The following is a 14,221-nucleotide window of genomic DNA, read 5'->3' on the forward strand; positions in this document are numbered from 1 at the left end:
ATGGAAAATATAGCTTCAGAATGTTAACTCTTTACTTCACCTGAGATCTTTCTTCACAGATTTGTGTAGTTTCCTTTTATGGAGGCTTTACATACTTTAGTGTAAAAATACCTACATCTAATCAAGGCTGTGTGTCCTGGGTGGCATATTACGCCCAAACCATGCAGTTAGGGATCCTTGAATTTACATTTGTTTCAAATTTGAAGGTTGTTTTCCACAACCATGAGAGCTAGACTTAGGGTGAGATATTCAAAAATGGTCAGCTTATATTTAGGCACTTATATGAAATGGGCTGACTTTCAATGGTGGTAGTTGGGTACTGAGTACTTTTGAAAAATATGGCCCTTATGTTTTTAAAAATGAAAGTCGAGATTCTGAGGACCTGTTTTCACTGCCCAACCCAGCTCCCAGGCACACACAAAAATCTGTATCCTGGGTTAAGTGATGTTTTAACTTGAGCTAGATGGCTTGTCTGGGGTATGGGTTGAAGTGAGGGCTGCTGATGCTCGAGCTAGTAATGCAGTGGGAACTCGGGGTATGTCTGCACTACAAACTTCTGCTGCCACAAGTTATGTCAGTGTAAAGCCGCCGCAGTTAGTATATCACTTGTGCACGTTCTTACTTGGTTCCTTGCATTGGCACTGTGTGTACCCACCACGAGTGCTTGTTTCAATGCATAGTGCAGTGCATCATGGGTAGATATCCCAGCATGCAATTCACCACCATCCAGTGCACTGTCTTTGGGAAGTTTTGGCAATGCATAGTGGGGCAGAAATAAGTTGTGCACAGTGACTGGGACTGCAAGGTCAGATTTCTATCCGGCACTTTCTCTACCCTGTAATGCCATCTCTATCCCATAATTTTTTCATGCCTGTTTTAAAAATCCCATGAACCCATGTGGGACTTGTCATTTTCCACCATCTCTGACAGAAGCATGGAGCTCTTCACTATAGTCATGAGCATTGCAAACGCAAGATGCATGATCCTTCAGTATTTGTAGAGTCGTAAGAAGAGCCATGAGGAACATGATGGTTTTCTTGAGGGCAGATTGCTGTGGGACATAATGAGAACTAGTTCAAGGTTGTTAGTGGCATTCATGGAGCAGCTGCTCCATGGTAGAGTGCTGCTTCTGGGCCTGAAAAATGAGCATTGACAGATGGGATCACATTGTAATGCGGGCTTGAGATGACTAGCAGTGGCTGCAGAACTTGGATGTGCAAGGATCCATTCCTGGATCTGTGTGCTGAGCTCACTCCAGCTCTCTCAGTGCTGGGACACCAAAATGAGAGCTTCAGTGACAGTGGAGAAACGAGTGGCAGTTGCAGTGTGGAAAGTTGTAACACCGGATTGCTATCAGTCAGAGGGAAATCATTTTGGAGTTGGAAAATCCATCATGGGGGCCGTTGATCATCTCCTGCTATGCAGGACTGTGACTTTCAGCAGTGGGAAGGACATCATAGATGGATTTGCAGCAGTGGGGTTCCTGAACTGCGGTGGAGCAAGAGATGTCATGCATATCCCCATTTTGGTTCCAGACCACCTTTTTGCAGAGTACATCAACAGAAGAGGCTATTTGATTATGGCTATGCAAGCTCTGCTGAATCATCAGGGACATTTCATTGACATCAGTTATATCAGGTCAGGGAAGGTGCATGACATTCACATCTTTAAGAACACAGGATTTTTCCGAAAGCTATAAGCAGGGACTTGCTTTCCTGGCGAGTAGATTACCATTGGCAATTTTGAAATGCTAATAGGGACCCTGGGAGACCCAGCCTTATGAAGCTCTGCTCTGTTTCTGTTCTTCTGCTCCTTTTTATATGGCTCTTCTGGTCCCTGATTGGCCACTCCAACAGCCCCTCTGATTGGCTGCTTCCCCTACAGCCACTCAAGGCCACCTGGAGGACTTCTCCTCTGCTCTTGTCTGGAATGGGATGAGACAGGGCCACAATGAGCAGAGGGCCTCCAGACCTAGTACACCAGCCACCTTGACAGCACCAGTAAGTGCTTCAGCTGCTGGCTCAGCAAGTGCAGAATAAGAGTTGAATGTGCTTTTGGTAGATTGAAGGGCCCCTGGCGTGGTTTACTCACAAAATTTGGATCTCAGTGAGATAAACATCCCGATGGGTATAGCTGCCTGCTGTGTGCTGCATAATATTTGGGAAGCAGAAAGGGAAAAGTTGCTGTCGGGGTGGAGGGCGGAGGTGGAACAGTTGTCTGCTGACTTTGAACAGCCAGACACAAGGGGTATAAGAAGAGCTCAGCATGGAGTTATAGAGCTCAGGGAGGCTTTGAAAGAGTACTTCAACAGCGAGTCACAGTAATGAGTTGTGGTGTGTTATGCTGTATCTGGACCTATAGTCTGGGTGCCTGTTAATTGTATGGTTATTGGTGCACATCTTATCAATATAATACTGACAATGCATCTTTTAATTTTATAGCACTTGCTGTACATTTCTTATTATTACACTGTGCGTGTCAGTGATCCTGAGCTGTCACCGTGTACAATAACTAATTGGGTGTGTAATGGGATTGACACCCACCTCTCATGAGCTCGTTCCCTCTGGTCAGGTGTGACACTCTGGCCATGTGTCTCTCACTGTCTGTAGGTGGAATAAAACAAACCCCTTCCAGGGTATATAGTCCTTTACGTTCCACCAAAGCTTCCTCCCTGGAGACACTGCCTTCCATAACAGTCCAACAGGGCCCATCATGGTACCCTCTGTTGGTGCATCCTTTTCAGCAGCCCTCCCTGGGCTCATCTTTAACCAGACCATCAGTGCTCATCATGGTATCTTTGCTTGTTCTGGCTAGGTTCTGGGCTCAATGCTTGGTCTGTTCCGCAGCCAGCCAGGAGCTCCTTTTAGCTCCCGCAGTCTTTGGCAGCCCTCCCTGGGCTCAGTCCTGCCCGCACTGAGCTGTCTGCAGTCCTGCTGCTCTTTCAGCCAGTCACAAGGAACCTGATCCTCCCTCTTCCCCTTCCTGTTCCCTTCCAGGCTGCAACTGACTGCTCTGCTTCTGTTCTTCTGCTCCTTTTTATATGGCTCTTCTGGTCCCTGATTGGCCACTCCAACAGCCCCTCTGATTGGCTGCTTCCCCTACAGCCACTCAAGGCCACCTGGAGGACTTCTCCTCTGCTCTTGTCTGGAATGGGATGAGACAGGGCCACAATGAGCAGAGGGCCTCCAGACCTAGTCCATCCGTCACAGGGTGCTTTCATTACCGCCAGGCATTCTGCAACATATGTTGGGAACTAATAAAGATTGTTTCCCAAACAATAGAGTTTTATTGAGTAATGAAAACACTTAAAAATTCTGTGCAAGTTAAAAGCAAGTACATTAAAACGTTAATAAATTTATGGAGCAAAAGAAGGAGGAACATCCATGTCCATTTTAGCTACACATACATCAACCATTGCCTTCACAGGTCAGTGTATATGAAGTTGTGGTTGCAGGATGCAGCCCCTGATGCCATGTGGAATGTTGAGGGAGGTGTAGAGAGATGCTATACTGGAGTTCTCCATGGATTGCAAAGGGAGGTGAGCCTGGGACTGTTGACCACTTATAGGTCCACAAGAGTCTGTAGCATCTGTGTTTTCTGCCAGAGAAGCTCCATTATATCCTAATGCATCTCTCTCGCCTCTTCCTGCTGGGACTCCTGGGCCTTTCCCCTGTCTGCTTTTTTCTTCTTCATACATCATCCTCCAGGCTCTCTGCTCACAGTCTGATGTAGCACTGGGTTGCAGGATCTCACTGAACGTGTCGTCCCGAGTCCTATTCTTTCTCTTCCTTCTCTGACTCAGGTGTTCCATCAGTATGGAGGGAGAACTCTTCAGGGCCACAATGACAGCAGCTACAGATAAAACACTCAGAGATACCATTGTCAGTAGAGTGACAATGGAAAGTGAAGGTTAAGATTCAGAATTTCCTTCCCTTCCTGTGCTAAATTTTTAAATGAGACATGCTAATCAACACTTCTGCTGAGAGTGCTTGTGCACAGTGCCACTTACAGCTCCAGCCTATGTCATGCCAGGGATTAGAGAAATGAGGAGAGAATTGCTTGGCTGTATGAAACTATGAGAACAGGGCAATGGCACTGAATACTGGCCTGTTTTTCATAGGCAGTGGTGATTTTAGCTGATATCTCCTTTCTGAGGATAATAAAGGCACAGAGAGCAGAGCTGCTGCTGTCCTGAAGCCGATTGGGCCTCTATGCTGCTAGCTTGTATATTGCAAAAATGCCTGATAAAGTTATCACCGACTTGCATGGGAAAGTGTCCAACTGTGGAGGAAGAAAGAAGGCTGCCATCCCTAGAAGTCTTTGGGAGAGGATTGCAGAATACCTCCATAAAAGTTTGTTTTCTCAGGAGGATTCAAGGGACATCCCTGTCTACATAAAGAAACTGCTCCACATAGCATCCTCTGCTTAGCTCTACAGGGGAGTGAAAAGCATATAATAACTCTACTGTTCTTTCTCTTACTGCTACCTCTGCTAGTAAAAGTGAATTAATGAAAAGTCGATAGCTGTGTCCTGCTAAGGTGAGGCGCCATCCAGGGCCCCTACATGGAGGCGGGGAAGGCTACACTCTACTGTGGCCCGGAAGCCCTTAGGGGTCCAGCCCAGGCTGCAACCCCCATTACCATGAGGAAAAAAATTGTCATGGCTCATGAGATTGTATGTATGGGATGAGGGATTGTGATATGTGTATGGGGGAGGCTGTGTTACAAGTTTGTACTGGGCCTGAAAAAATTATGCTTGGGCCCTGGTGCCATCACTGTAATGGAAAATAAATTTACAGTCTTACTCATGGTTCCTTCCCATACATTGGGCTTGACTGCCGGGACTGAATGGACTGCTGTGGAGTCTCAACCAGGGCTGGCTCACAGCATAGCTGGACCCCCCAGTCGCATGTCCCCATCCTTCTCCTCTTCCTCCTCCACCACCTCCTCAAGGCTTCTTTGAGGTATCCACAGTGAGATGCAGGTAGTGGGGTCTCTGCTAAATATGGCATGCAGCTCGTTGTAAAAGCAGCAGGTCTGCAGCTCGGCACTGGATCAATTCTTTGTTTCCCTGCCTTCTGGTATGCCTCCCACAGTTACTTTGCTTTCACTGAGCACAGCCACTGATCTATGTCATACCTATTCTCTTGAATCCCCTGTGCAATCTGCTCACAGGTGTACACGTTTCTGTGTCTGCTCTGTACTGTGCCTGCACAGCCTCTTCTCCTTACAAGCCCAGGAGATCCAATATCTCTTGTCTATTCCAGGCTGGAGCGCATCTAGAGTGTGTAAAAGGCATTCAAAAAATTCACATGATTTTAAAGGGGAACAGGGCTTCTGGTCTGTATGTCCCCTGGGCAGTGGAGTTCACAACTGTGACTAGAGCAGTCAGTGTCGGTCATTGTGGGGCAGCTGCTGGAGGACTGTTAGGGTCAACATAGATAATGCAGTGTCTACATTTCCGCTGCGTCAACCTCAGTACATCAACCATGGCTCAACATCGCTCAGGGTTGTGTTGTTACTATGTCGGTGTAATGCAGAGCTTACATCAATGGGAGATAAATTTAAGTGTAGACACATGCTTAAGTAGGTCAACACAAGGCGGCTTACATTGACCTAATTTTGTAGTGTAGACCAGGTCTCAGCTACTTTGTGCTGCTGTGCATCTCCAGTGTTTTTGCAGTTTTCAAGAAGGTACAGCTGAATCCAGTGTTACCCGGAACTCTTGCCTTCTGCCCAAAGGATGTCTCCACATCCTCTTTCCATGCTATGTAAAACAGAGAAAAAATGTAATAGTCAATTCTTTAGCTCCTTTATGTGCACAGACCACCCATGGTCTGTAATTCTGTTTTAAGTGCTCAGTGGATTACCATCATCTGTCTTTTCCATGTCCCTGCTTTCTGAAAATATGAAAGCTACTATATATCCTTTAGTCCAGAGGTTCTCAAACTGGGGGCACGCCTGCCTGAGGGGCATGGAATGAATGCAGGAAGGCGGAGCGTGAAAAACTTTAGGAGAGTGCTGGTAGTGGTGCTGCCTCCACAATTCAGTGGTGGGTGTATATGTCTGTGGTGTAAATGAGTACAGACACATAGAAGGGGGCATGGTCACAGAAGTTTAAAAACCACTGCTTTAGTCTACCTTTAGAATTTTTAAAGTGCCCGTCACCACATTGTCTATGGCCATGTCTACACTGACAAAAATGGGACCCTAATTCACTATCGTTGTGTAGTGGTGTAGTTCCACTGGTGATAGGAAAGGTGGAAGATGTACTGAGCAGAGTCTTCTACCATACAGTTTACGCCATTGTTACCATGTTTGGAACTATGAATTGGGGCATCCTATTTTTGCCATCCTGTAGAAAAGAGCCAAGAGCTGATGCTGAAAGTGAGAACTGAGAAAGATATATTACAAGGTTCTTCAACCAGCCAGGATGGATGTCACAAATGCATACAATGGTGTGTGTAGCTTTCTGCCAGATGAAAAAGAGATGATCTCAGAAATGTGTCCCAGTCACACTGTATTACTGAGCAGAGATTTCCTCTCCAGGATGCACAATTTGTTGTGAGTGTCTACCTAGTCTAGAGGCCATGTGGGTTACCATCTCCAAAAACACAAAGACCTTCCTGAAATCTCTAGAACTTTAAAAGTAATCAAGGACTTTATAAAGCCCCTTACTTGAACTTCTCAGCTCAGTTGGTTTAAAGTATGCATATTGGAAACTGAGATTTCTTTGAATGCACAAGAAAGACTATGAAAGTCCAAGGCTTGGATCAGTCACTAAGGAAATCTTAATCCTATTCAGCTGCTGTGGTCGAGAGGTTGTCCCATGGAGGGTATAATCTTGAGCAGAGTGATCTATGATGAAATGCGGTGCACAAACTATGGCTCATCATACACATTTTGGTTACCCTCTCTGAAGTGGATTTGACAATTCAGCAGAATTGTCCTTTGAACAGATGATCCTAAAGCTCAGTTTCCGGAGTGTTCTTCTCTGTTACTGCTTTATTAAATCCTTATGGGTAAATACATACCTGAGCTAATGAAATAGGAGTCTACAAAAGTTACTTACAGGTAATGCTTTTTTTGTAGATTCTGTGGCAATCCATTCCATCTTTCCTTGCCTTCAGTAATCTGTTTCTGTTCATCTGGACTGATAAAAAGGACTTTGAGAAATACTGTCAAGAACATGCATTGCATTTTATGGTGTCATATTTGATTTTCATTAGTGCCTTCATGGTATTTTCCAGCAGACAGAATGCTGTATTTTTTACTTGGTCAGAATTATTGTTGTAGCTCACCATTGTGGTAAAAGAAGTGTGGCAAAAAAAAGTTTTGCTCACCTAGGATTATTCTCTTTCGTCTTCTGACATATCATCATCATCCATTCAGAATCCTGTTGCAAAGATCATTTTCTTAACCTGTCACTTTGACTATAACCCCTGTCTTTGTGGCCCTCCAATGGCTCTTTTCATTAGTGTATCAAACATAAGCTGTTTGTATTCACTATCAAGGTCTAGAATCTTAGCTCTGATCAGCCCATGGTGCCAGCCTCCATTGCCCACTTACTGATTTTGCAGACAAGCACTTCTGTGCTTTCTCCCATGCTGCCTCTCATGCTTGGGAGGGGCTCCCCATAAATATCCTGAAAGCTACCTCATTATCCACTTTCAGAACCTCCTGGAAACTTTCCTTTGTCATGATGCCTACAATACACTTGAAAATGGTTAGGCTGCTGGTGTTCCGATATCACTGCCTATTATGATGTTACTGACCAGTAATGTCTCACTGTTTCCTTGTGAGTCTGTCTGTCTCTCTCTGTCTGTATCCTTCTATCTCTTTTCTTATACTTAGATTAAGGCTTTTTTAAAACCTAGCAGTTGAATATCAGTATACAGTGGTTAGATGACAGCTTCAGTAATTTTCTGTTTATAAATATGCATGATCTAAAAGCTATAGTATTAATTATACGTATTTACATCTGAACACAAGTGAACCACAAAGTATAGCAAATACTCATTTAATAGGACTTTTCTTTCACAAAGAATTTGAGCATTAACATTCGGTGACACATTCATTAGGATTTAAGTCTGAGTATAATGGTTTGGTTTTGATAAGACTCTGATGCTTACAAGGAAGAGACTATGGCTTTAAAAGGCTAAAGAGAAGCAAGTGTGCCGAAGGTAGAAGAAAACTGGTGCAGGGATAAAGAAACTAGTTCTTTTTAAAGTCTCTTGGGAGTTCATTGCTTTTATCTGTTTTTATTTACATAAATCGAGACACCTGTTTACTTTGGGATTTATTTAGGTGTTACTTTTTCAGTATGACCTTTTTGAGATTCATGGGGAAATTCTTCAGATTTATCTTTCTTTTCCGTTGCACCCATAGGGAAAATATATTCCTGATTTTAACTAAAGATAGATGTAATCTTATGGGTTTTTTTTTTTATCTATATGCACAGTTGATAAATATCTGATTTGACTTCAGAGAATTCTTCATTCTCCTCTGTTAGACTGCATTCTAGTGGGTCTATTTTCTGAAAGAAAATATCTTGGGAAAGGAAATTCTTGATGGCCATGTATATTGCAGAAAGCCTGTGTAAAAAAGTTTCATTATATTTTAAAAGACGTGAACTCATCTTAATCTCATAGTTGCCAATCCTATACAGTGCTGTATACTTCACGAGCAGCATGAAGCCCTACTAATTTCAGTGGAGTAGTTCAGCAGTATGCTACACTATGCAGGATCAAGGACCTACTGCACACATTCAGTGGACGTTTGTTAAGATTTTAGTAGAACCTAATGACATGAAACTGCACTTTCCCTCTGCTTGGCCTGATCAGGACCCAGCAGTAAGAAGGACTGCTGCTGGGACCATATGCATGAGGGAGCTTTTAAATGTCCCATTGAAATACACACAGTAAAATCCTCCAAAAATAAAAAAACAAATAAATCTGCCCAATCATAAGTGCAAAAGAATTGTGGATCCCAAAATTATATAAACTCTGCAATTTTTGCTGTATTCCTCCACACTTATATAATAAAACCAAGGAAAGCAAAATATACCAATATATTATAACTTCAGGTTTGTACCTGTGCAACATAATATCAATATCAATACCAACAGAGCTGCTTAAATGAATTTGCTGCAGTGCCTGCTGCATGGCAATGGATACTTCACTCCCCAGTGCTGCAGCAAGCTCAGTGCAACTTGTTTAAGCAACCTTAGTGATAGATCCTTTAAAATATACTCCTGTGGATATAGGAATTGTATTTTCAATAAAATGCCATATATCTTCTAATACATATTAATGTGTCCATGATGTGTGGTCTAAGAGCAAAAGTTTTCTGTAACCCCCTGAGGCCTCTGTAAGATCTAAGTGTACTTTCGGGATTGTTGGGGTCATCTGCCGCGGTGCAAATGGCTTTTTAAAAGTGGGTGCAGGGGGAGAGGAGAGCTCCTTATACACCTGTTGATCTTTTTCCTCCCTGCTTGTACAAGGACAAGGTAAGCCTGGAGGGATTTGAAGACTAATTTTGATTGTAAGGCCTTGAAGCAGGGTCTTGGCTTTTGTGTCTATACAGCACTGTGCATATCTCTGCAAAGTATAAATATCACACTTAATATGACAGACCAGATTCTTCCCTGACTTGAACAGTGAAATCCCAATAATTTCTATTTGATCTGAATGTACAGGATATAAATCACTTTCACATTTTTGGAGTGGGAGTAGAGACTGGGCTTGCTACCATCTTCCTTTCCTTCTATGTGCAATTCATCTTACATTCAATGAACAAACTCTCCTCTACCCCACTGATTTCTGTTTGGCCCAGTTTGCACACTTTACAGCAGTGTTTCTCAACCTTTTTAAGTAGCAAGAACCTCCTGACTTCTGAAAATTTTAATAAGTACCCCAACACTCAGTTTTCCACTCTGAGAAATACAATCTTTTTCCCCTTTACCGCTGGATGACTGTATTTCTCGTAAAGCAGGAGAGTTCTGAGTTCTGCAGTGCTGTGTGGCTGTGGCAGATCACAAAACCCCCTGCTGTTTCTCCCCTCCATCCTTCTCCCCTTCCTCCATATAGGAGCAAAGGTCAATGCCAGCCAATCACTATGCCCTGATGGTGGAGGTCACCTGGTGTTCTCCTCACACAGGCAGGAACTTGTGAGGTATGAGCGGGCACTAGCGGCCCACCAGAGTGGATAGCAGCACTCCCCATGGCTGTCCTTGGGGGGTGTGGGTTTGGGGCAAATCACACTGTGTGGGCCCCTCTTAACATTTTTATACTGGTAAAATCTGGGGCTGTCATAGTTGTCAATTTCATTGCTCAGCTATGAAATTGACAAGTAAACCTTTAGGTAAAGCCCAGCTTCAGGACTGGGCAAGCCGCTGGGCTCTCCGCCTGGCTTTCTGGGCACCAGGCTTTGAGCTGGGGAGGGGAGCTGCCACCTGGGCAGGTTGCAAGCAGCAGCCGCCTGGCTGCCAGCCCGTGAGGTGGGGCAACTGCCACGTGCTCCGAGCTGGGGCAGAGGAGGCTTCCGTGCAGGCTGGGACCCAGGCATGTGGGCAGGCGGCAGGCAGCTGCTGCCTGTCTTCAAACCAGGGCACGGGAGGCTGTCTCTTGGCTCAGAGCTGGGGCACGGGTGGCAGCCATCTAGCTGCAAGCCCAGCTTGTAGGGTACAGGAGGCTGCCACCAGACTCCCACCTGGGAGCTGGGATTGGGTGGGATGCGGGCAGCTGCCGCCCAAGCCAGCGGCTGCTGCCCGGTGTCCTAAAAAGCCAGCGGCTGCTGCCCAGCTTCCCAGGACTGGGGCGGCTGTCATCTACCTCCCAGCTAGGAGGTAGAACCAGGTGGGAAGCTGGCACCTGCCACCTGCCTCCCCCAGAAGCCAGTGGCTGCCGCCTGCATCCCAGCTGGGAGCTGGGACTGGGCAGGAGGCAAGTGGCTGCTGCCTGGCTTCCCCAGAAGTTGGCAGCTGCTGCCTGCCTCCCTTCACTGGGTTTTTCGCCACATACCCCCTGCCTGTGTCTCGCATACCCCTGGGGTACCATAGGTTGAGAAACTATGCTTTACAGAATGCCTCATCAGTGCAAGTTAGACTACGTTGCTGTTGGAACCTTTTTTCTGACTATTTTGTACCTGATGACTTGTTGACACCAAAATATGAGTCTCTGTAGACAGACATTTGTTTAAGTCTATCACTGAAAAATTCCAAGGCCACGTACTGCTTTGTTACTCTAGCTTATGTCAGTGAAATCTGAGGTTCATCACTATAGCTTAAAAGAAAAGTCAACCTTATATCTATAACTTACTTACCTCACAAGTGTGTTATGAGGACTAGATAACTTTTTCCTTGCATTTGAGGCTGTAAAGTGCTCTGTATGTGCTAAGTATGTCTCTCTAATGCATGTATGATAAAACATAGACTCTATTGATTATGATCTTGATCCTGTGAAGTGCTGAACTCTGTGTCTGAGGTAATGAATCCTCAAATGTTATTGAAGTCAATGGGAGTAGAGAGTGCTCACTGCTCAGCACCTCACAGGGTGGAGCCCTATAGATGGGAAAATCACAAAAATTAATGCATCTCTGCATGTACCTTCTTTTTCACATCAAGAAACCATTTTTCAAATTGTTTCTTTGGTCAGACAAGGAATATAGGAGATAGCACTACATGAGAGATTTATTTGAAAATATGCTGCTTCTGTTATGCCAAAGGAGGGTTATACAGTGTTTTTCCCCTTGAACTAAAGCTGCCATTCTGTCAAATTTGTTCTTTAATTTTACAAAAGCCAGTCCGTAGGCTGCTTTCAGTTTCTCACATTTTCCAAATTGTCTTTTTTCCCCCCGCCCCGCTCCCCCACAGCAATCTTATGGAGATGTGGGCAGGCCTATCTGGCTCCAAGCAGCTGAGTCTGCTTACAGGTTCACTTTGGGCTCAATTGCTGGAGGTGAGTGACATGTCTGTATACTGTTTTCAAGGCTGGACTAATGTAATATTATCTCACCAGACTAATGGAGATCATCTAAGGTGTGTAGTTCATTGTTTGAAAGGGTAAGAACTGGAGGGCTCTGTGGAGTGCTCTTTATTTTTACCTGTGATCAGAAAACTTGGCAGAACACTGCTGTGGCACCTCTGGCTCCAGACAGTCTTCAGGGCAAAACGTTGATAAAGACATAGGCCTTCTGGATACAGTATTGCACTGCATTGATGATAGTTGATGGGAGTGATATAAAAAACATAAGAACAAAATAAGGGAAGAAATTGAAGGGGGACAAAATGGAGGATTTTGTATGTCTGTCTACTTAATTATAAACAAACTTTTTTATTTTGTTAGCTTCTGTCAATTCTCCCCTTAAATATATCTTTTGAACATTTTAACATGCCTTTAAAAAAAAGATCCAAGATCTAATAGTGTCACAAGTTTTTGTCCTTCAGTTGAAGGCTTTGAGTTTGTTAATTGTGGTGAGTTTTTGCTTAAGACATATTGTATGTTAGGGGTGCAGTTCAGCCCATTCCACCCCTACACAGCCTGAGTAAATGACCATTGTACAGAGAACTACTCTGTGATTGGGAGGGCCAGAATCCATCACACAAGCTGCAGGGAGAGTGCACAGAACATGGGCTTCACAGCTACCCACCAGCCATGCAGTAGAACAGGTGATGTTACATTGTATACTGAGCCCTTCTGCAGTTCTTACAACCTTTGGCAAATTTTAGACAAGGAGAACAGATTATTTTACTTATTCACTTTTCTGTGATGCTCATCACTGTAATATCTGAGCACCTCACAAATATGAATATTTATTCTTACAACATCCTTGTGAGGTTGGGAAGTATCCTCTCCATTTTACAGATGGGGAACTGAGGCATAGGGATTACGCTCCTGATCCGGCAAAGACTGGCACATGCTTACTGTTACACAATGTGAGTAGTCTCATTAACTTCAGTTAGTACTATTCCCGGTGCATACAGCCTTCTTCTTATGTGGCATCTCTATTACTGGAGGATTGCAACCATAATAGCCTGTTCTGTACCATCTTCTGCTAATCTCTGTGTGGCTGAATAAGTCTTTTGATCCACCAAGAATGCCACATTGTCCACCCAAGATTTTCTTTTTCTGATTTGTGTTTTTCTGCCATCAACTTTCCTGTCCAGTGCTCATAAACGTGCATTACCCTCTGAACCTTGTGTTTTAGGTCCCTGCTGTAGAAAACTAGTACTTTTCATAACACTCAAGTGTCACATACACACCTGTGATTCTGTAGAAATAATATTTTTAATTTTTTGCTTATAGCTGTGGGTGCCACTGCTGTGTACCCCATCGACCTGGTGAAGACGCGCATGCAGAATCAGCGCTCCTCTGGTTCAGTTGTGGGAGAATTGATGTATAAAAATAGCTATGACTGTTTTAAAAAAGTTTTGCGTTATGAAGGTTTTTTTGGTCTTTACAGAGGTAAGTGAATAAATCACAGGTATCAAGTGATTTTCTTCATCAAATGCATCAGCAGTTAACTCTTTGTGCGAACACCAAAAAAAACTTGATAATCAGAAAAATGCTGCTTCTATTTCACATAGCTGAACTAAGTATTTATCTTCCCTTGATCAGTGTCATTATCACTTGCTTGGAAAAGTAGGATCTTTGTTTCTCTTTCTCCAGCTACCATAGGAGTACTTCTTAAGTTGGTTTTTTTCCTTGGGGTGGAGTCCCTCACCTCCTTGCTGCTCCCAGTCTGGGTCTTCTGCATTGTGGTGTGTTCCTGGAGGCATTGGCAATCTTCGAGTTTATTTAAGGGATAACCACTGAGCAGTTTTTACACTAGGGAATCCAGTTAAAACTAGACTGGTCTGACTGAAGAGGTTTTAATAATCTTATTATTTGTGGTAAGTAGTTCATTTGTAGTTAATGTCTTTCTGGGGGCTTGCAATGAAAGTGAACACAAAGGAAGGGATATATTAGGCATAATATGGCTTGCTAGTAGTTTATCTCTTACTGATAAATACATTTGCTTTCCAGTATTGCTAACTGTTTCACAAGAACAATTTTACCCCTTAATTCACAATTTAAAATTTCATCTGAAACCCCATCACTTTTCTTCCTTCTCTAGTGTACCGAGAGTACTCTTTTTTCCTTTTTTTAGTCAGATAGTTTTGCACTGGAGCTTCTGGGCTTGTCTGACTTTTGATTGTTGCTAACTGTTCCATTTTTGCCTCT

At 43.9% G+C, this 14,221-nt stretch overlaps 1 protein-coding gene across 1 annotated transcript in view; it reads left to right on the forward strand.

Annotated features, from left to right (window-relative positions):
* The window catches only part of SLC25A12 (solute carrier family 25 member 12), a 71,026-nt gene that overhangs the window by 36,731 nt on the left and 20,074 nt on the right, over nucleotides 1-14,221 (forward strand). The window contains 2 exon segments of the mRNA XM_067549251.1: nucleotides 11,872-11,956; nucleotides 13,304-13,462. Of these exon segments, the coding sequence (XP_067405352.1) occupies nucleotides 11,872-11,956; nucleotides 13,304-13,462 (244 nt within the window).

The sequence above is a fragment of the Emydura macquarii genome, unplaced genomic scaffold (assembly GCF_026122565.2).
Source record: "Emydura macquarii macquarii isolate MOO-44397 ecotype Brisbane River unplaced genomic scaffold, CSIRO-AGI_Emac_v2 contig_1253, whole genome shotgun sequence".
Classification (NCBI taxonomy): domain Eukaryota; kingdom Metazoa; phylum Chordata; order Testudines; family Chelidae; genus Emydura; species Emydura macquarii.